The 21,668-nt window shown below is 52.2% G+C and overlaps 8 protein-coding genes across 8 annotated transcripts; 4 read left to right on the forward strand and 4 right to left on the reverse strand.

Moving 5' to 3' along the window:
• Positions 1-1,901: 1,901 nt before the first annotated feature.
• adh-1 (Alcohol dehydrogenase 1) lies at positions 1,902-3,030 on the forward strand (the record flags this gene model as incomplete). The annotated part of the gene is made up of 2 exons (XM_014690354.1): positions 1,902-1,962; positions 2,030-3,030. The coding sequence occupies 2 exons, from the start codon at positions 1,902-1,904 to the stop codon at positions 3,028-3,030; spliced, it is 1,062 nt and encodes a 353-aa protein (XP_014545840.1).
• A 551-nt stretch (positions 3,031-3,581) lies between these two features.
• arp-3 (Actin-related protein 3) lies at positions 3,582-5,271 on the reverse strand (the record flags this gene model as incomplete). The annotated part of the gene is made up of 7 exons (XM_014690353.1): positions 3,582-3,647; positions 3,713-4,546; positions 4,609-4,695; positions 4,746-4,792; positions 4,852-5,079; positions 5,133-5,155; positions 5,237-5,271. 7 exons carry the CDS (start codon positions 5,269-5,271, stop codon positions 3,582-3,584), a joined length of 1,320 nt encoding a protein of 439 aa, XP_014545839.1.
• A 1,377-nt stretch (positions 5,272-6,648) lies between these two features.
• Positions 6,649-8,531, forward strand: G6M90_00g072250 (uncharacterized protein; the record flags this gene model as incomplete). Its single annotated transcript, XM_014690352.1, has 3 exons — positions 6,649-6,800; positions 6,871-7,070; positions 7,132-8,531. 3 exons carry the CDS (start codon positions 6,649-6,651, stop codon positions 8,529-8,531), a joined length of 1,752 nt encoding a protein of 583 aa, XP_014545838.1.
• Positions 8,532-9,074: 543 nt separating this feature from the next.
• Positions 9,075-10,151, reverse strand: tfb4 (General transcription and DNA repair factor IIH subunit tfb4; the record flags this gene model as incomplete). The annotated part of the gene is made up of 1 exon (XM_014690351.1): positions 9,075-10,151. The coding sequence occupies one exon, from the start codon at positions 10,149-10,151 to the stop codon at positions 9,075-9,077; it is 1,077 nt and encodes a 358-aa protein (XP_014545837.1).
• Positions 10,152-11,430: 1,279 nt separating this feature from the next.
• rng3 (Ring assembly protein 3) lies at positions 11,431-13,654 on the forward strand (the record flags this gene model as incomplete). Its single annotated transcript, XM_014690350.1, has 2 exons — positions 11,431-12,171; positions 12,302-13,654. The coding sequence occupies 2 exons, from the start codon at positions 11,431-11,433 to the stop codon at positions 13,652-13,654; spliced, it is 2,094 nt and encodes a 697-aa protein (XP_014545836.1).
• A 140-nt stretch (positions 13,655-13,794) lies between these two features.
• G6M90_00g072280 (uncharacterized protein) lies at positions 13,795-15,519 on the reverse strand (the record flags this gene model as incomplete). Its single annotated transcript, XM_014690349.1, has 1 exon — positions 13,795-15,519. One exon carries the CDS (start codon positions 15,517-15,519, stop codon positions 13,795-13,797), a length of 1,725 nt encoding a protein of 574 aa, XP_014545835.1.
• An 804-nt stretch (positions 15,520-16,323) lies between these two features.
• GGT (Glutathione hydrolase proenzyme) lies at positions 16,324-18,479 on the forward strand (the record flags this gene model as incomplete). Its single annotated transcript, XM_014690348.1, has 8 exons — positions 16,324-16,509; positions 16,566-16,829; positions 16,910-16,970; positions 17,042-17,140; positions 17,192-17,240; positions 17,294-17,349; positions 17,408-17,945; positions 18,014-18,479. The coding sequence occupies 8 exons, from the start codon at positions 16,324-16,326 to the stop codon at positions 18,477-18,479; spliced, it is 1,719 nt and encodes a 572-aa protein (XP_014545834.1).
• A 273-nt stretch (positions 18,480-18,752) lies between these two features.
• Positions 18,753-20,588, reverse strand: alg-11 (GDP-Man:Man(3)GlcNAc(2)-PP-Dol alpha-1,2-mannosyltransferase; the record flags this gene model as incomplete). The annotated part of the gene is made up of 4 exons (XM_014690347.1): positions 18,753-18,928; positions 18,985-19,972; positions 20,039-20,174; positions 20,230-20,588. 4 exons carry the CDS (start codon positions 20,586-20,588, stop codon positions 18,753-18,755), a joined length of 1,659 nt encoding a protein of 552 aa, XP_014545833.1.
• Between the last annotated feature and the right edge of the window lie 1,080 nt (positions 20,589-21,668).

Raw genomic sequence — 21,668 nt, forward strand, 5'->3', positions numbered from 1 at the left:
TAGCCGCGTCTGGCGCTGTGAAGATATATGCATCCTTGAATTGAGCACACCGTTACTACCAGTGAGGAGTTGATATCTCATTTCGTATAGCTAACAACCTGGTTACTCTGCAGAGCTGGTGTTGCTGGCAAGGGTAGTCGGGCCTGGGGCATGCGGAGCAGCGAGCTTGTGATATATCGACGAAGCAAATCTTAGCTTGTGGCAATGAAGCCCATTCATCTTCTTGTCGACGAGCTAGCCATTTCCCCCCTCCGTCGACCTGCGAATCGCATATATCGATCTAGATCTGTGTCCCTAGTCACCAAAACCACAGCTCAACGAAAGCCATGCAAACACACCCACCGTGGACACAGATACACATACGCCACGGGGATGTGCTTAGAGAGCTCTGTTATTGATTCGTATTTCCCCGTAATCCCGCGCCTGCTCCCCAGATTCACCCCAGCGCGTACGATGGTATCAGGGTTCCAACATCCCTTCGAGCGAAAGTCGGCGGAAGGGAACAAGCTCCGACAAATCAAGAATGTCCCGGCCAGGGAACGCCACTGCCCTTTTCGCTCTTGGGAACGGCGAAACGGATGTAAAGAAAATCCATGCAACAATTCATAGTACACATGTACAATTGTGTTGAGGGGGGATCCACGTAATGCATTGCGGGGTTTTACTTTTGCACTCGGGCTGCTCCCCAGCGATGGTTCCCGGTCCTTAGTTGACATTGCATGATGCCGTGGGAATATCAGGTGTTTGACAAAGTGGAGTGATTCCTCGGGCCTTGTTCCTTCTCCGAGCTGGAGAGCTTCAAGAGGGCAAGAGCTTGCTTGGCATGCGGATGGGAGAGAGTCTGGCCACCACGGAATTCGTGGCAACCCCAAAAAGACTAAAAGTAACCAAATAAATAAAACATTATTCAAATTCTTCTGCTCGGAAGGCAGCCGCATATAAATTGATTGATCAATTTGGCCTCGTGGACGGTGAACTTGCAACCCCCCGGCATGAATCGTGCCAATGCGCGCAAACCGCCATGCCTGACTCCTCCCCGCATCCCGATCCTGCCAAGCCGCCGCTGCGGAACTCAAATTGACAGACCAACAACGCACGTCAGAACATGGACTTCCAATAAAGGCGAATAACCTGGCATTTATCCGTCGACGGCCTCCAATGCTACTTTGAACCTTTACTCGCAAACCAATCAACGCGGCGCTTTCCTCGCAAAACGCACTAATGCATCGGTCCTCGATTACCCCCTCTGCCCCGTACCATTCATTCCATCTCGTCCCTCACATCTAGACGTCCCTGTACTATGTATAGCCCCCCGCTCATGGTAGTCTCGTAGATCGTTTCAACACGGCGTGGAATAGTGATACGCGCGCGGACGACGGGCTGCGGGAATGAGTCCGTAGCTCCGCATCCCTCCTCTTATCCCGTCGGTGTTGTGCAATCCTCCAAAGCAACCATCTGCGGGCCCAACGCAGGCGATTACGCGGGAAGAACACGGCAACTCTTCTTCCTTGGTCCTCTTTTTCCCTTGCCCCCGTCATTCTCCTCTTTTCTCCTACTCGGGCCACTGGAGATTTTCGACGTCCGTCTTTTTGCACGCCACCCCGAGGCTCCGCTATTCTGGTGTCGTGGGCGGCGGAGATGGGGTGCCACAGTCGAATGTTGTATCATGGGGTGGTTGAGCGAGGTAGCGTTTTGTGTATAAACGGCTGCTTGAGTCGCTAGCTTTCTCTCTCCTCCTCCTCCTTCTTCTTGGACTTCAATTCGCTGATTCCGCTTTCCTCTCGTACGACGCTACTTGTGCTGGCTGTAAACCAGTTCTTATTGGTATACATTTGCGTTCATTGCCGCGTCTTTTCCTCCCCGGACACACGACACACGACTTGCCACGAAACAGCCGACAAATGACCGTCACCAAGATCCCCACGGAGCAATGGGCGGCGGTGGTGGAAAAGACTGGAGGACGTATGAAGTTTTCTCTTAATCCCCGGAGCCAAAATCAAAAGCACACCTTGCTGATATGATTTTACAGCCGTCGCATACAAGAAAATCCCCGTTAGAGAGCCCGGCCCAGATGAAGTCCTTATCAACGTCAAGTACTCGGGCGTCTGCCACACCGATCTCCACGCTATGATGGGTGACTGGCCCATCGCTCCCAAATTACCCCTCGTGGGGGGCCATGAGGGTGCCGGTGTCGTGGTTGCACGAGGCGAGCTCGTCGAGGACGTCGAGATTGGTGACCACGCCGGCATAAAATGGCTGAACGGGTCGTGTCTGAACTGCTCCTACTGCAACGTCGCTGACGAGCCGCTCTGTGGCAAGGCTTTGCTGTCTGGGTATACCGTCGACGGCTCATTCCAGCAGTTTGCTATTGCCAAGGCCGCCCATGTTGCTCGGATTCCCAAGGAGTGCGATCTCGCAGCCATTTCTCCCATCCTGTGCGCTGGCATCACCGTGTACAAGGGCCTCAAGGAGTCTGGTGCCCAGCCGGGGCAGTCTGTCGCCATTGTCGGTGCTGGCGGTGGTCTGGGGAGTTTGGCCTGCCAGTATGCCAAGGCCATGGGCCTCAACATCATTGCTATTGATGCCGGCGATGAGAAGAGAGACATGTGCTTGAAGCTTGGCGCTGATGTGTTTGTTGACTTCATGACCTCCACGGACCTTGTTGCAGAGGTCAAGGCGGCGAGTGCTGATGGCTTGGGTCCCCATGCTGTTCTCCTTGTCGCTGTCACCGAAAAGCCCTTCCAGCAGGCTACTCAATACGTACGGTCCCGAGGCGTCGTCGTCTGCGTTGGGTTGCCGGCCAATGCTAAGCTCTCTGCGCCCGTTTTTGATACTGTCATTCGTATGATTAATATCAAGGGCAGTTATGTAGGCAACCGTGCCGACACGGCCGAGGCCATTGAATTCTACCGCCGAGGCCTCATTAATGCTCCATTCAAGACTGTGGGTCTAAGTCAATTGCAAGACGTTTACGAATTGATGAAGGAGGGTAAGATTGCTGGACGATATGTTGTTGACACAAGCAAATAGCCTAGGCAGCCAGGGGAGCAATGGGGATGACGTTGAATTAAAAAATTTTCGACTGGTTTTTGATTTTTTTCATGATCTGACAGTTCTGCTCAAGCAATACTCGGAGCTGATGTGAACGTCTGGGAGGTCGTTGGGTAGAAGCGTGGCGTGGGGAGTTGACAATTTGGGATTCGTATCCCATAGAAGCGGCGAAGGTTGAACGAGCTGTTGTAAATATTGACACTTAGGGCACTTCAACTCTAAGACCTATTAGCATAAAACTTTTCATATGATGAATGTCCTTTAGGATGTTGCCAAGAGCTGTAATCCGGAGCCAGACCACCTGAACAATAATAATGGGCCAGCCAAAAGTGTGAACCCATGTCCATAAATGATATTTGTATTTTCAAGTCAACCTACCACTTTGCTTGTCGATGCCCTATTTTGACATTGGTTGCGCCCTCTGCCCTGCTTCCAACACCGTCGCCTGTCCGTGTCGTCTGCGCTTTTCTCCTTGGGAACCAGGTAAATCATTTTGAATTGCTCTATCAAACATGACATAAACAAAAATTTTATGAGCCCCCAGGTCCTCCCAACAAGGCAAATCTCCGCACGATGCTTGGGCCATACTCTTGATACTACACAGTCAGGTTAGCTCGGCATGTTCGTCGGTAGGTTTGTCACAGCTGCAGGCTTGACGTACCTCTGCCTTGGTGTGGCAGTAAGATCGGAATTCCGGGGTTTGTCCAAGCAGACTGCCACCGAACCATGGGCCATGTCGTTGTCTCTTGTGAGTAATAACCTGAACGTCGAGCCCACCGCTACGAGCTCCTCCGCTGCGAACCTCGCTGGCTCGAATCCTAGCATCGACGAGATGCTTGATGTCTCTCTGCAGCCGCCTGCCAAAGTCCTTGTAGAGGGTGCTTCCACCTGACAGCACAATATTCTTGTATAGGCCTCGTCGTACGTCGATGGGCGACTGCTGAATGACTCCGTCAACAACAACAGGCAACGGTGTAAGGAAGTCGGAGCTGTAAATTTCCGGGTTGAAGAAAATTTCGGGGGCAAGAAACCGCTCGTAACCGACATCAACGCTAACCTGACGGCCACCAGGGTGGGCGACAACGTGCTTCGCAAATCGTTCCCGATCGCGGTCGTACTTTGAGAATTCCTTGACAATATCGGGGCACACGTAGCAATATTCCTCCTTGATATCCTGGGCGGTCTTGAGGGAGGAATCGGGCTCGCCGCGGTCTCGGAGTAGCGACTGTACGAAATACGTGATATCTCGACCAGCAATGGGGATCGATTTGATGGACGATCCAATCACATAGCCTTCGGCAACTGGAATTACGTGAGTGACACCATCACCGGAATCGATGACAGTACCCGTCAAAGATCGATCCGTAACCTTGGAGGAAGTCCAAGAAGCAGCAAGGGCAAGCACAGCTTGCACTGCAATGTACATGCCCGCACAGTTGAAGGACTCGAAGAATATCTCGGCGGTGTTCTCTCGATTTTCGGGAGGATTCAGCGGCTATTGCTGTCAGAAGTGTTTTGGAAATTTCCAGGATACAGAAAATGCGGCGAGAGGCTCACTGGCTCGGTCAGAAGAAAGTAGTGGTCCTCGGGTTCTACTCGCAGGTACTTGAAGATTGAGTTTGACCAGAATCGTTCCATGTGATCCTAGGAGATCGGTCAGTTGGGAGACGTTAATGACAAATAACTTCACAAACCCAGTTTTCTATTTGTCCGTGCCGAATAGGATAATGAAGACCATATCCTAGAGTGATTAGTTAGCAGACAATCCCTCCTCAGCGCAAGGCCATTCAGAACACATACCAGGCCCTGAAGCGGCGCTTATCGCTTCATCACCAATGTAGAAGTCAAGATCCTCGGTTCCTCGCTTTGAGCTCAAGTTACTACTCGGGCCTGCGCCACCTGTAAGGAACGAAGGCTTGTTCGCGACAGCTGGACGACCAGACCCGGAACCACCGCTGCCTCCGGTAGGGCCTTTCGTGGCGATGGCGGTCGGGAAAACGAAGGACGGGGAATCGTTTCCGGCGAAACCTGAAGATCTCACGTCAATTGAGGGTGCGACTAAAGATCGATTGGGAGCATACCGAGCTTGGAAAATCCCGTGCCGCTACATTGCGTCAGATTAGTATGCTGTCGTGCGGGTGTTTCTCGTTGAGGAGCGGGGGGAAGAGAGCGTGGATGAACTTACTTGTCCATGACAACGGCGGGGGTTTGGTTCGCCATGATGACCGAGTGCGTATGCGGATGCGCACGAAGCAGGACGGAGAGTACAGGGAGGAGAAAGGACGAAGATGAGGCGAGGAGAGAAGACGGTGATGCCAAAGGGCCGTTGGCTTGTCGTCACCTCACCAGTCAGCTCCTAGAGGTCCAAAGGTGGGGTGGATGGTGGATGCGTCAAGGTGGTGGTGGTGCTGCTTTGTAGGTTGCGCCAATGGCCCAAGATTGGAAGCCCAGCCACAGCATGGTCGTACCTGCCCCGGGAGTAACTCTGCACCCAAAGGCCAATACGCGCGGCTTCAGCACCGCCACAAGGGAGAGTGGGGTCATGATAGGGCCTGGCTCCTCCAGCAACAACGCAGCAGCTTCGACAAGCACTGGAGCTGCTGCCACGCTGCCAGGAGACGTCATCTGAAGCTTGGGCGTAGGCGCCAAAATATTTTCAACCATACTCCGTGGACAGCATATGAGACTAATTCCATTGGGGCCAATATGCGCAAGGTAATTCTCGGTGCTCTCGTGGGTGAACTTATATACCGAGGAGGCTTAAGTGCGTAAATTTGCAAAGTTGACTGGATTCAAGCGTGGCCTGTCTTCGCTTCACATGCCCACCACGCTCTCTCCAGCTGCCATGCCCAGCCCTTGACAGCTTCACCGTGGCAAACCATGAAACCATGACTAGAGTGACACCTGCAAACACCCGAGGACCCAAACCCGCAACACAGGCGTAATCGCACACGAGACTGTATCCAGCCGTCGTCATCTTCAACCATTCACTTGTCGCTGTCTTTACGGCTCGGTGAGCCGTGAGTCAATGTCAGGCAGGAGCTCGTCGATCAAGCGTCAGCGAGCCAAGGGGCCTTGGCAACATTGAACTGGCCAACCTGGCCAACCCGACATACCTGACCTGAGCATCTGGAGTTCTGAGCATCTGGTAAAAACTTTGAACTTTTCCTTGACCTCTAGTGGCGCTTATGGCAACACCCATCACGGCAGGCGAGCATTCATACGCACATTTACATCGTTTGTTCTGCTTTGGAAGTTGCAACCTATGCTCGGAGACTCGCCGTCGCAGACACGTTCATTCCATCTAGAAACAGTGACATCGGCTCGTTGCGTTGTAAATCCTCCCCGTCTCTTCCTAAGGCTGCCGTTATCGGCTCCAAGCAACTACAGAAATTGTATCCCGCCATTACTTGGATGCCATTTACTCCGAGCTGGCTCATTCCGACCCAATCCCCTTTCCCTTTAATACCACACCAGCACACGCAAAATATCTTCATTGGCATCCTTAGCACGATTGGTATCGACACGGGCAATCCGAGTTACTAATGACTCTCAACTAGAATGAACGCCCATTGCCAACATGTGGACTCCCCAGTGATGGCTCAAAATAACCATGGCACCGATGGCGCGTTGGACCGTATGCTTCGTCTCAGTCAACGACAGAAAGCCGTTCCAGCCATCTTCATACATGCCGGCGCCGGTTTCCACAGCCATCAAAACGAACATGTCCATCTGGAAGCTTGTGTAGCGTATGTTTCCTATCCCATGATTTTCCCGTTTCTTGATGCAAAGTTCTCTCATCTGACCAACGTCCTCCAGGGCCTCCGAAATGGGTATGAAGTTCTTGAAAGCTGGTGCGACTGCAACCGAGGCTGTCGAAGCTGCTCTGCGAATCCTCGAGGATAAGGAAATCACCAATGCCGGCTATGGCTCGAACCTATCCATTGACGGTACAGTCGAGTGTGATGCTACAATTGTTGACCACCTCGGCCGAAGTGGTGCTTGCGGTGCAGTTCCAAGTTAGCTATCCCTTTGAAACGATGCCCCTTAACTCCGAGCTTCGCTGACACTCCCTTCCAGACATACGCAACCCCATTTCCCTTGCGAAACTCATTCTAGATACCAGTAGCCAGCCGCTTAGCCTTCGACGAGTCCCGCCAAACGCACTTGTCGGTGAAGGGGCTCGCATTTTCGCCGAGGAGCATGGCGTGGTTACCTTTGCGAATGAGTACCTTGTCTCAAAAAACTCCCGCGACCGGTTCTTTCGTTGGCAAGAGGATCTGTTACGGGCAGAAGAAAGGGTCCAAGATTCTCGGACGGGTTTACAGTCTCCATCTGTCACCATGGCATGTGTTCCTTGTCAATACGACACGGCCCCATCCGCAGATACACGTAAACCATTTCCTCGCGAACATACGGCGGCAATACTGGCTGGCACGTGGAATGAGGGACAGCCTGACTCACCATATGCGGGCACTCCAGCTCCTGACTCTGCCAGCATGCAGGAGGGTTCTTTCTTCTCACCACGGTCCAACGTATCGCCGTCTGCCCCAACTTCGAAATCACCCCGGCCATCACCAAGATCTCCCATTTCTTCAGCCTCTTTGGCTGAGAGTAAAATCATCGGGGTCTCCCCAACACGAGCCAGATATATTGACAGGCGGCCAGACGTGGTCGTAGACAGCCCAAGTCCAACAGGCACTATTCGCCGGAATGCCCCGGAAATTTCGCGATCAAACAACAGTTTCACCCTGGAAGCCTCGTCTCCATGTATACAGTCAAATCAATGCGACAACACGCCATCAATTCCGAGCGGCCTCCAAGGTGTAAAACGACCTTTTCATGAAGAAAACCAACCTCGAGAGACTGACGGTCCAGTAGCTAAGCGCCAAGTGCGGTTGAACAGCCGAGACGAGGACATGATCACGGACACTATCGGTGCTATTGCGATTGATGATCAAGGAAGAATAGCTGCGGGATCTTCTTCCGGGGGCATTGGAATGAAGCACCGAGGACGCCTGGGTCCTGCTGCCCTTGTTGGTATTGGCACAGCTGTAGTACCATGTGCGGAAGACGATGAAGAAGGAATTACTGTAGCTGCTGTAACAAGCGGAACCGGGGAGCATATGGCAACGACAATGGCATCACAAAGATGTGCAGAAAGAATCTATACAGGAACACGACGAGCGCCAGGTGGCGGGGATATGCAAGACGACGATGAGGACGCAATTATGGAGTCATTTATCTCTGAGGACTTCATGGGCCACCCTGGGGTCAAGAATTGCAACTCTCAGGGAGCTATTGGTGTCATGGTGGTCAAGAAAAGCCGAACTGGATACTATCTCTACTTTGCACACAACACAGATTCCTTTGCTCTTGCATCAATGGGAGCGCTTGAAAAGGAGCCTCGTTGTACCATGTCTCGGCTTCCTGACGGTGCTAAGATTGCCAAGGGTGGTCGCAAAATACGAATTTCTTGATGCAAAGCTAGTGTTCTCACTGTGTACCTAGAACTGAGCCATTCCTCTAGTGCTTCGGGGATCGCCGTGGCAGAAGTGTCGTCGTATAGTCATCTGTGGTTTACGAAGCATGTTTAGCAATATCGATACCCCCTCCTATGAATTCTACTTCCTCAATATCAGATGGGCTTCTATTGGGACAGACGAGTGATTTCATCTCTGAAAAAGCACCGTCAAGACTGAATATTTGAGCATGATATCATTATAGTGTAGTATACATTTTCCCCAACGCCAACCTGTGGTTTGCAGCTGTGCCCTGGGGCCGCAGCCAACTCTGCAGAAACTCCTGTTCCCATTGTGCTCTCTTCAGTGCTCCTCCATGTGGTCGCGGACCCAAATATAGCCTCTAAAAGGTCAGCAAGATCCTTCCTTTACACGACGATGAGCCGAGTCGTAGCCGAGCCTCTGACTATATTATCGTAATTCATCTAAAGTGCACCACCCGCATTCGCGCATTGCCCAGCTTGTCGAAGCCAAGACGCTGATATCTATTCTCCGTCGATTTTACCGCAGAGGAGTACCAGTAGCGCTACCGGTCTCTTCTCGCCCACTGCCACCGTTCATGATCCTCTTTTTCTTTTTCTTTTTGCGGGGCACAATAGCCGGCTTAGCGCCGTAGTTACCCATCGCCAACTTTGTTCCACAGGTCAAGCACTCCGCGTTCTCGGGCAGTTCGCAGAATATGCTCAAGCAGATGGAGCATATGAAACCCCTGTCGACGACTTTTCCGTGACAAAAACAAGCAGCTCGGAAGTCTACCGTATCGTGTGTTGGGGTGATGAGCGACTGGCGAGCTTCCGTGTCCGCTATCAAGCCAAACATGAGGTAGGTGAGGAGGCCTTTGGGGTTTGCGGCGGCGAGAAAGATGCCGTTTGTGTTGAAACAGGCTTGCTGCAGGAATGTAGGGTTGCCTGAGAGAGAGAGCGTGTCAATGGCTACCTGGGCGTGAGCGGCAGCAAACACGGCGTTCATGGTTGGTATGTACTGGGTTGGCTCGGAATCGGACACGGACACGACCAAGATGCGGCCCTTCATTGGGGGCGCGGCGTTGGCACTTGGTTGGGCCACTTCTGCTAAGCTGCTGGATGCGCCGCTGAGTGCTTGAGAGGCTTTGTTGATGTGGCATAATGCCAGCGTCAAGGCACCAGATAGTTGGGTGGTAGTTGCCTCGAGATCTTGCTCCGTTGTTTCGCTCATCAACTTCTGCATCGATCCGAGGACGGCGGTCTCGATCTGCGCGAACTGCGGGTACTTGTTGGCCGAGTTTCGCGGGGACTCGCTAGAGACATCGTTCATATGAACGTCGTCGGAGGTATCCTTGGGTGATGTTTGAGGAGGCGTTGGGTAGAGCCATACTGCGCGGTTCACGTGGGCGGCTACTATTGCGACCTGGTTGACATTGCTGAATGCTAGATGGGCATTGACGAAGACGAGGATGTTGGCGATGGCTTTTGATATGGAGAGGACATTGTCTAGTGCTGCCCAGGCGCGAGGATTAGTGTCTATGACGATGGAAAGGAGGGATGGTGTTTCTTCGGCGGTGGTGACCTCGTAGTGCTCTGAGACGTCGACGGCGTCCATGGTGGACGGGGAGAGGTGCCGTCGAAGGCAGCTACGAGGCCAATTCTCCGAGCGGGAATTATAGAGGGGGGGTTTCCTGGCAAGTCTAGTGAGGCGTCTTTTTAGTTATCGATATCGCGATGAAGAGTTGGGAGGCAGGCGGGTGTGAAGCTCTGTCGAAGCGAACGGTTGTTGCAGCAGAGGGCCGGGACACAACCATATTAGAGATTCTATCTCATGTTTCAAGTTCGTACCCTTTGGATAGCTGCAAGCGATGGCAATAGGAATATTATAGACGGGCCTTGCATGTAATATTGCATCCCCGAGGTTGAAAGGTGGTCGGTGTATTCACAAATGTCAACGATGCAGGTCGTGTGCAGAGATCGGCAAAAACTACTTCGTCACAGTTGCTGAGAGGACAAAGACCAAGCTGACTGGTGGCTGGCCACCTAACAAGCAGGCGGCTTGGCTGAAGCCACTGGTGGCGTTACAGCACTTCCACGTGACTGTGGCTTGAGTCACAGTGGCTGTTGGTGCTGTACATAAGCGAAGGGGTCTAGGTACTAAATACCTTGACTGTGGTATTTACTGGCAACTTGAGCTGGGGTATTTGTACTCCGTACTAAGTACTTAAACTTAGTGAAGTAAAGTCTCACAACAATCAAGCTGCTGTACGGAGTACTTCTCAGCACTTCGTAACTCAGGCTCATCATTCGGCCGATACCTGGTATCCTCAGGTACCCCAAGTGAGGGGCAGCCTGCCAGAGCTCCATCCAAGTTGAACCTTGACCTGTCCATTCACCCATTCAATCTTCTCCCGACGCAGCTGGAGCAAAGCTCGCACGCCCCATCTCTTCATGACGAACCAGAGGACGCCTGACGCCATAAAGGGACCACAGTGGGCGGCCAACATGCCAAAGTGGAGAGAGCCTGAGCAAGACGGTGGTTTTTGGTCGTTGTTTTATGCCTATCACGATCCTTGAAGCTCGAGCTGGCTTTTATCTCAGAAGCTAGCGGGTAACTGCACGGGTTGCGGGAAGTGAGTGGGAACGAGATACAAGAAACAAGAAACACGCAGCTCGGAAACCTGGAAGCTTGAATCACGTTTTGACCCGACTCTAGGCACAAGTCTCGATCCTATTACATGTAGCTCCCAAGGGCAGTCCTCTCTAGCTGCTGCTCGCGTTCTTCCTCTACACTTCTTGTTTCATCCAAGTCGCATGAGTCCTTGGTTGTACTCTGCCCGCCACATCCTCGCCCTACGTCACACTGCCGTCTTCGTCTTCACAAACCTGCCACGATGACGGAGACCCTCCAGGGCTCGGCACCGGCCGCAACTCTCGAAGACCAGACCCTATTGGTTTTTGCTCGTCTGATGGAAGGCGGCCAGGAGGATGAAGCGACATGCAGAGAATTGGACCAGCTGACAAAGTTATTAAACGACGACGCCGAGTCGCAGGAAAAAGACGACCAGTACAAGACCATATGCAACGTCATCGACAGCGATTGCGTCGACACCGTCTTGTGTTATCTCGATATGCGCCAGCCCGATATTGTGCGAGGCCATGCAACTCTCGTCACCTCTGCCTATCTCAAGGCCGCCGGAGATGACGGATCCAAGAAGTTGTCTGAATTCTTCTTTGAGCGTGTCAAGAGGGGTACTTATGACGACTACATTGTAGCATTCTGCGTCGCTTCAGCAACTTTCCCCATCGTCCCGGATTTGACCGCGCACTTGTTCTTGAGTGAAGGCTTTTTGAGTAGTCTTGGTCCACTTATGAGGAGGGAGTGGAAGAGTCGTAAGGTTGAGACGGCCTGCTTGGAGATGCTCAACGCAGCATGCATGAATTCCATGTGCCGCGAAGCTGTTCAGAAGTATTGCGTCGAGTGGTTGGAGGAAGTCGTTGATCAGGATCCTACAGGTTCGACTGATGGTCCCAACGGTGAACCCAAGGTTCAGGGCGAAGGCGGTTCCATTTCCATGAGACGACACTCGGAGCAGGTTCAGCATTTGGCGGCTGTTATTTTGGCGAAGCTTAGAGTGAGTTTATGAACCCCGGTGCTGATTTTTGTTTTTCTTCTTCTTTTCCATGCCCGACATCTGGGGGTCAAGATACCCTTTACTTCATGTTGGATCATGGGTGTTAACGTAAAACTAACATAGACTGAAGGCAGTTCCTTCTAAGCCATCGGTCAATGATCCCAACAGGCCCAGGATCGAGCCAGCAGTAACCAGCATCGAGGATTTGTCGGGCATCTTTACCAAAATGATACTACGAGATGGCGACCACGGCAAGCATTCCATAGAGGGTCTTGCTTACGCCTCTTTGCAACCAAAGGTCAAGGAAAGCATCATCGCCAACGAGGCTCTTCTCAAGAAGCTAGTCAAGACTCTTACAGAAGCGCAACCGCGGTCACCCACCACCTACGGCGCTCTCAGCATATTTGTCAATTTAACGCGGTACCGACCTGCGTTGTCAGAGGAACAGAAGAAGATGAGCCAATTGAAAGCCTATGCGGATGCCGCAGGGAAACTTGCCGGGCCCGACCCCTTAGATGACGACGAACACGTCGCGAAACGTTGTCAGGCGGTTTTTAGTGTCGGCCTCATTCCTGTCCTTGTCACCCACAGCAAGAACGGCTCCCCTGCATCCTTGAGCCTCATCACTTCCATCATCAACTCCATCGCAGTTACAACATCTCTGCGGGGACCGCTCGCGCAACAGGGGGCGGTGAAACTGCTTCTTGTAGCGTGGGTTACCATCCCTGATACAGATGAAGTGTCCCGGCGGACAGCAGCCCAGGCACTCGCTCGAATTCTGATTAGCACCAACCCTGCTTTAGTATTTGGAGGAAACCGATCGAATCCAATCAACGCCGCCATCCGGCCCCTAGTTTCTATCCTGCCTCCTGACCCAGCTGCCGAGACCAGAGATCTGTTGCCTACCTTTGAAGCACTCATGGCATTGACGAATCTCGCCTCGTTGGATGAAGGCGATACGCGGAGTATCATCATCCGTATGGCATGGCCCCACGTTGAAGAGCAACTTGTATCGTCGAATAAACTCGTTGCCAAGGCTGCTGTCGAACTTGTCTGTAATTTAATGCAAGCACCCGAGGGAATAGCCCTCTACGCAGATGGAAGCCCACAGTCCCGAACCCGTCTACACATCCTGTTGGCCCTAGCTGATGCCGAGGACGGAGGAACTCGAAGCGCCGCAGGCGGAGCCCTGGCTTCTCTTACCGGATTCGAATCAGTCGTGCGATATGTTGTGCAACGGGAGAGAGGGGTCAAGGTTATTCTTGGCATGTGCAATGATCCCGACGAGGGATTGAGACACCGTGGTGTGGTGACTGTGCATAATTTGGTCACGGCCGAAGGGGAAGCAGGGCAACTGGCGAAGAACAAGGTCAAGGATGAGAATGGCGTCGAGGCACTGAAGCAGTGTTTGAAGCAGAGCCGGCGGCCGGAGGTGTTACAAATTACTGTGGAGGCGTTGAAGGTCCTGCTGGATCAAAAGTAAATGGTATTAGCTACAATGATGGAAAATTGGAGCACAGAGAAGGCTTTATCGTGCATATCTTTTGCGTTTCATATCATAACCCAACAATAGGCTGGTGTATCGGCATGGAATATCCAAATGGAGCAATATTACGCGTTCGTCTATGGATCCTTCTCTGTGTCACCATTTTCAGTAGCCCGCTGCTCACATCTATTCAAAATGGCAACGCCCTCCACATGTCCCGTCTGAGGAAAGAAATCAAATCCAACAAGGCTCTCAATATCATACCTTGCGCCATCTCCTTCCCCTCTCACCAAAACACCAACATCTCGTGCCTGCGTGTGAACATTGCAGCTTACATATAGTATTCTCTTTGGCCCGAATGTCCGCAGTTGTCCCAAGAAATCGGCGTCGCAGCCCTTCCGAGGAGGATCCAACACCACCACAGTCTCGTCAGCGGGGTACGTGACGCTTTTGAAGAGTTCACCAGCATCAGCAGCGATGAACTTGCATCGATCCTCGCCTAGACCGTTGAGAGAAGCGTTGTTGCGGGCCGAGGCGATGGAATCAGCTGCAATGTCAATGCCCGTCGAGTGCTGAAATACAGAGGAGAGGGTGATGGTGAAGAGGCCGGAGCCAGAGTAGGCGTCGATGAGGTACCTGATGGGGCTGTTGGATGGAGGGGGGAGGATATGCTCGCGGACATAGGCAGTAAATTTGGGGAGGATGGAGTTGTTGTTTTGGAAGAATGACCCGGCGGGGTTTGTGAATGTGTGGCTGCCAATGAATTCGGTTGTGGTGGCCTTGGAGTCTGTCTCGCAGGTTTTGATGTCGATGAAATCGTCGCCTTCGGTGCGAGCAGTATAGGGAGGCAGTGCGTCTTCCTTTGGTGGTTGATCTCCGTCTTGGGAGTCCTTGGGGTATCTGTGAGTGTTCTCGCGCAGCAGGATGGTTGCGCCGCGGTGATAGTTTTGGAACTCGCTCTGCATGCGCTCTCGTTCACGGGTCATGCCTAGTCGTACTGCCGAAGTGCCGATGGGGCAATCTTCAATATCGAGGACCCTGCGCTTGCCCTTTTGCATGAAGCCTATGTCCGGGCAGGATTCAAACGAGACCTTGGTAGCCTTTCTCTTGCTTGGTCTAAAGCCCGGAGGTCCATCAAAGTGCGGCGTCAGCTTGGTGCGGTAACCGTATTGCAGGGGACTCCCAATAGTATCCTGAATAGCCGGGACCAGTTCAGCGGGCAAATTCGAAAAGTTGCGGTAAGCCTTGTCCAGCACCCTCTTCTTTAGCTTGAGCTGTTCGGCGTAGTCCAGCATCTGGAACTGGCAGCCACCGCACGAAGAGAAGTACTTGCACTGGATACGAGCATCGTCGCGCAAGGGTGAAGGTTTGACGATGGAAATGAAGTCTGCAACGGTCTGGTGCTCTCGGGGAATGTGACGAAAGACTTTGACTTTGGCAATATCTCCTGGTACGGTAAAGGGGACAACGTAGACTTGGTTTGAGCCGGAACGCATGGCGAGACCATCACCGGTGGAGGAGAGCTCAAGCACTTCTACTTCTGTCTCGGTGCCTTGCTCGGGTAAGAGCTCACTCTCTTGGGTTGTACGACTTGTCTCCTCAGAGTCAGGGCTGAACCCTTTTGATGCTAGTAGAGCTTCAATGTCGCGGCGAAGAACCTCCTCTGATGAACCCTCTGTGATGTTCTTCTCCCGCTTCGTCTTCTTCTGCTTCCAGGGCTTGGAGTTACTACCATCGGCATTGTGTTGGCGTTTGGGGCGTCCTTGGCCATTCTGAGCTTGTACCAGATGTGAGGGGCGTGAGTGCTCTGCCGAAGCGACGGTTGCCGCAGCTGCTGGAACAGCATTTGGTGTTGATGTCATTGTTGCAAATGGGCGGATAAAAGTGTGCGACGGCAGTTTGACAAGACGGGCTGCAAGACGTCGGCAGGGTCGCATCTGCGATTATCAATGAAGAAGCGTCGTCTGTTGAGTAAAGCGAGACCCTGGCTAGGATTCTCAATGACTGTTCCAAGCTAATTCATATTTCCTGTAAGGTTCCAGACAACTGATGTACACGATGCACTTGTATCGAGGTACGAAACATGTTTGCAGACGTTCAACATTGAAAAAGAAAAAAAATGCTGTCAGCCAATGACGTTGCTTACCATGCGTGGAAACGGGCTCTCTACCATTGGCCAGCGGCGCCTGCGCCTTGCATTGCAACTTGCTTTTTTGGTCTGGTTCGGTCCTTCCGTGCCGCCAGGCGCGTGGTCAGTAACTGGCGGCGCGTGACCTTGGCCAGAGACCGTTATCGGTCATGGCTCCAACTAGTATATGGGGAACCTGGTCTGGCTGGTCTGGCTTTGACCGAGTTTCGTCTGTTCCGGCCATGCCAGATCCCGGATTTGAACTGTTCTAGAAACACAGTTGAACGGGGAATATAATTCCTGGCACAGCCTGGCTGGGTTTTTTCTTCTTTCTTCTTTTTTTGAATCTTTTGGCACTTTGGCCACGTCGCCTTCTCATAGTAAACGGCCAACGCAGGCAGCTAGGCTCAAGAGCCGCGAGTCGGCGCTGATGCCAATCTTGACTCCAATAATCTGCCTTCCTTTTCCGTCCATCTTGACGCAATGAGTGAGGCTTCCCCATGATGTTGATACAAACGAAGAAAACCCACTTACAACCATGGTAGAAACCCTCATGCCGCACCTCGCCCGGTTGCTCCTGGCCTCTCTCGCAAACTATGGCTTCACTCATGCCAGTGCCTTGCCGGAAGTTGTCTTTAGACCAACCACAGATGGATCCCTTGGTGCCGTTGCTAGCGAGAGTGCCGAGTGCAGTGCTATTGGCAGAGACTTGTTGGCTCGAGGCGTGAGGCTTTCTCCGCCATCTTATCGCATGGACTCTGCTGACTCTCAGGCCAACAGGGCAATGCTGCAGATGCCCTGGTAGGGACCACATTTTGTGTCGGCGTCATCGGCATGTACCACTCTGGCATTGGCGGAGGTGGATTCGCAATGGTCCGTGACTCCGCGGGTAACTATGAGGCAGTCGACTTTAGAGAAGCTGCTCCTGCAGCAGGCCATGAGGATATGTATCAGGGCAATGTCCGTGGAAGCATATACGGCGGCCTAGCTGTGGGAGTACCAAGTGAGGTTCTCGGGCTGGAATACATTCATAGCAAATATGGTGTATGCTCCATCTCCTACTTTCCTATCATGTTCATGTTCATGTTCCTGTTCCTGTTCCTGTTGCTAACTCGCCCATGTAGTCACTGCCATGGAAGACCGTCATGCAAGGCGCCATTCATGTGGCCCGCCACGGCTTCAGGGGTATACATTTCCGATGCCCCGATGCCCAAGGTTCATGGAAATAATTGGTTACTGACAAACAAGTTTTCAAGTTTCAAACGATTTAGTACGCTACGTCGAGCGCGCTGTCAAGGAGAGGCCCAATTTTTTGGTGGAGGATCCTAACTGGGCACAAGACTTTGCCCCCAACGGTTCGTTCGCCCAAACGTTAACGTGCCATACGTTTGCTTACGAGTATACAGGGAGTCTTCTCCAGGTCGGCGAGATAATGACAAGAAAGCGTTATGCCAAGTATGTTTGTTTCTTTCACGCCTTTCTCCTCAAAACTAATACATTCGTCCCAGCACTCTGGAGAAGATTGCAAATCAAGGCTCCAAGGTCTTTTACACAGGCGAACTCGGTGCGCTATTCGCTCCTTACTTACGTTTCAAAATGCTATCAGGCTGACACACATTCAGCGGAAACATTGGTCAACTACATCCAACAAACAAACGGCACCCTGACATTGTCCGACTTCAAAAACTACAAAGTTATAAGTCGGCCTGTCAAAAACGTCACCTACCGTGGCCTCCATCTGTACACTATGGGCACTCCTGCCAGCGGTTCTATAACTCTCAACATTCTCAAAATCATGGAGCAGTTCGACGTAGCAGACTCGAAAGACACGAATCTCACATCTCATCGCTTTGTAGAAGCCATGCGCTTTGGGTACGGCGCTCGTGCTGAGCTTGGCGATCCAGCGTTTGTGGAGGGGCTAGATGAATACGAAGCGCATCTGTTAGATGCGGCTCACGCCAAGCAGATTAGGGAGCGTATTTCTGATGAGCAGACTCTCCCGGTGAGGGAGTATGATCCCAAGGGTGTGGCATTGCCCGAGAGTCACGGGACGTCGCATATCGTCACGGCTGATAGGTCTGGGATGGCCACGTCGCTTACTACGACTGTGAATTTATTGTTTGGTGCGCGGATCATGGACCCATCATCCGGTATTATTTTGTACGTTCTCCCCTTCTTCCTCCACGTATCATGGCCACCAATTACACGTCAGTCTAATATTTTGATAGAAACAACGAAATGAATGACTTTTCCATACCCGGTGTTCCCAATGAATTCGGCTTCCAACCCTCCGTCGCCAACTTCATTCGCCCCGGAAAACGGCCCCTATCCAGCGTGGCCCCTGTCATCGCCGCATTTCCCGACGGCAAGCTGTTTGCCACTGTTGGAGCAGCGGGTGGTTCTCGCATCATTTCTTCCACTACAAGTGCTCTATGGCGTACCATTGAGCAAGGGATGACCATGAAAGAGGCGCTTCGCGAGCCGCGTCTTCACGACCAAGTGATGCCGAATACTCTACTTCTGGAATATGGATTTGATGCTGAAACGGCGGCAGGGCTCGGGGAGAGGAAGCACAATATTACGTGGGTGGGACCAGGTTTGAGTGCTGTTCAGGGTATTAGGAGGCTGCGCGATGGGTCATTTGAAGCGGCGAGCGAGCCTAGACAGAAGAATAGCGGAGGCTTTACAATATAGATATATATGCATATATAACACCCCTACCCCTAGATTAGAATTGTATATCCATTTCTTGCTGCACATGTATTTCTCTCAGCGATATGACGTCTATGTTGTTAGGCTACACATTGTAGCAAGCAGAGGTTCACTCCGCACCAATATCTCACCCGTCCCTCAGGGGCAAAAAGAAGGAAGAAAAGACATCTCTGGGAAATATAAAGAAATCAAAATGCACGGAAAATCGGGGTATCTCCAGGTCTATATGTAATCTTAGCCAGACATTATGAAATCTTATTTTCTCATTGCCACCAGACGGCTCGTTTCATCAACCCATTTCTTGGCGAACTCTTCCTCGGTGAATCTAATGGCTGACTTGCGAGCGCGCCTGCGCATAGCCAGAGGGTTAGGCTGTGACAAAGCCTTTTCAAAGCCTTCGGCAAACTCTTCTTCGTTGGTTGCGTGGTAGCCTTGGAAGAAAGATGTTAGCTAAACCTATTACTCTTCAGCGAAAAGGGGCCCTTACCAGTTGGTTCTCCATCCACCTCTATGACTATGTCGAGCTTTGGTCCCCCACTGTTATGAACAACTGAAATGAGACCCGCCGCCTGGTACTCAACTACACCTATACCAAAGTGCTCGTTCCACATGCCGTTGACGCCGACAGAGGCCTTTCTCAACCACTCCAGAATTTCTGGCCATGAAGCATCAAGATGGAACACGATCTGGTCCTTGATGCCGAGCTCGTTAACAAGGAGTCTCAGTTGGTACACCTTCTTGGAATCCTGATCGTCTCGCACGCTGCCGATAAGAACAAGTCGCGCCTTCTCGGCAGCCTTGGTCTTTGTTTTTAAGAACTTTGCAAAGGACTGCAAGACGAGTTGATGGTTCTTCTCGGGTCGAAATTGAGCAATATACACAAGGACCTGTTCTCGATTCTTCTCACTCGCCTCAGATACTTCCACTTCTTGTTCCAGCTCGCGAACAGCCACGGGTGGGTATACGACTGCAATAGGATTGTTTCTGTCCTTTTGGACTCTATGCGGTCCCCATAAGCTCTTGACATGACCCTGCGTCCAAGTAGAGTTGGTCATGACGACGTCAATCGAGGAGCCAACCCACGAATAGATCATGGCAAATAAGCGCCAGTATGTCTTCTTGGCAAAACCACGAGTTCCCTGACCCTGACCGGCATTTACTCCTTGCGATCCCACCACAGAAGTCGGGTCAAGAGAGTCAAGCATGTCGGTCGAAATGGTAGGGTAGTGGACATAGGCGCCGGTAGGGACGTTTCGAAAGAGAAACTTGCATAGGCCCAGAGCAAATGCGTATCCCATTGTGTCAATAAAAATATCCGGAACAAGCAAGGAAAAGGCATCCCAAGCTAAAATCATGGAGCCAACTGATTGTCCGAGCAAGGTGAAGTGTGGCCAACTCGAAGCAAGAACCCAATGGCGTTTGGAAAGGTATAGGAATTGGACAGTTGGCGGGTGAAGGTGAATATTAAATCGACTCTGTATCAAAGTTAGGAAGGCCAGAACAAACGTGCGAATGGTATGATTGAAAGTGATCAAGCGAACCTCAACACGACGCAGTATGGCGTCCTTGGTTACATCATGATCTCCCGTGTATACGACGCACTTGGCTCTCGGCCAGCGATCCTGAGTGGCGCGAATAGCAGCCCACAGCACCCGCTCCCCGCCACCGCCAGCATTGCTATGCTGGTTGTCAGCCTTTGGTCGACGGCTATGTGGTGATGTGGTGGACATACCAAAAGGGGTGGAAGAATCCAATGATGCCATTCCAGTCCTTGGCCCCAGTCTTCAGATGGCTATGGCCAACAGCTTCCCACTCCTCATTAGAGCTCGTCTTCTTAGGTTCGGGGTTCTCTTTGCAGTATTTTTCGTCCTCCTCGTCCATCACAGAGAGAAGTTGTGTTCGCCGGCCCTCGGTTCTCTTGCGTAGTATGAAACCCAGACACCGACCAACTCGATTCGCAACGACGGGGGCGAAGACGACGAAGAGGAATGGCGACGAGGCCAAGAGTGTCACAGCTATTGCAAGCGTCTTGGGGTCCAGGCCAAAGGAAAACGGGCCTTGAGCCGCCGGCGTTGTGCAGGTATCGGCCATGGCGGGCAAAGGTAAGGCGGTAGGTGGGAGACGGCAGACGGAAGCCAGTTGGCCGGGTTGGTGATGGAAAACAGGGAGGGAAAAGATATGCAAACTCTAGAGAAACGGCGGCGGCATCTGCATTGCGGTTTGAAGATTAGGCATGGCCCGTTGCCGTGGAAAGAAAACGAGTGGCAAAGGAGGAAAGGGGAGTCGGACGGATTGAAGGAGTCGAGACGTCGAGATGTGGCCAGCTTTCAGATTGCCGTACATGTGGTGCTCCGACAAGTAGACGATGGAGCACAAGCAGCTAGCGAACATTGAATGGTGGGGGAACGAACGGAAAGATCCAGTGTACTTTTTATAGCCACCAGTGGTGCCATCGGTGTCATCGGCGCCCCTCAATGGCGAGAGCTTGATCAAATGATGATGCTTGCCTGTTTCGCACGTCCATGTCGACGACGGCACCGACAGTTGACCACTGGCAGGTCAACGTTGATGAACATCGATATCAATGAAGCCCAGTGCCCCGTGCCCCGTGCTCCGCCGGTTGCCCATCAGAGTCACACCGAAGCACCCCGTGCTGCCCTCGATATTCAATGTTGTGTCTGCATGTGGTCTGGTGGTCCCTGCAGCTCCTTGAAGTGCCCTGAAGCGTCGACTCCATGTCCTGCACATGCAGCGCCCTGCCCCTGGCCATGTCACCCACCACATGTGCAGACTGCTCGCTGCCCGCTACAGTGGGTTATAGTTGACATGTACCCGCCCCGTGTGGCGCTGAGGTGGCCGCCAGCCCAGTTCCCCAGCCGTCAACGTTGCAGTAGGGCCAGTTGAGATGTCCGCAACTGCCTGGGCCACGGAGCTGATACCAGACAGCATGGAATATTCAACACTTCCTGTTCCATGGTTTCCGTCTAAGTAGTTAACTGCTCAGTTATCCGAGTACTAACACGCATCACAAATCATGACAAATACTGCCTCGCCTATTCACAGAATATCAAGGCGGTGTCCGTTATACAAGGCCCCAATTGTGCCTGGTGTCAGTGATACTTGCCCCGTACATACTCCGTACATACACATAATATGTACCAAGCCTTTAGA

Source organism: Metarhizium brunneum, chromosome 4 (genome assembly GCF_013426205.1).
Source record: "Metarhizium brunneum chromosome 4, complete sequence".
Taxonomy (NCBI): Eukaryota; Fungi; Ascomycota; class Sordariomycetes; order Hypocreales; family Clavicipitaceae; genus Metarhizium; species Metarhizium brunneum.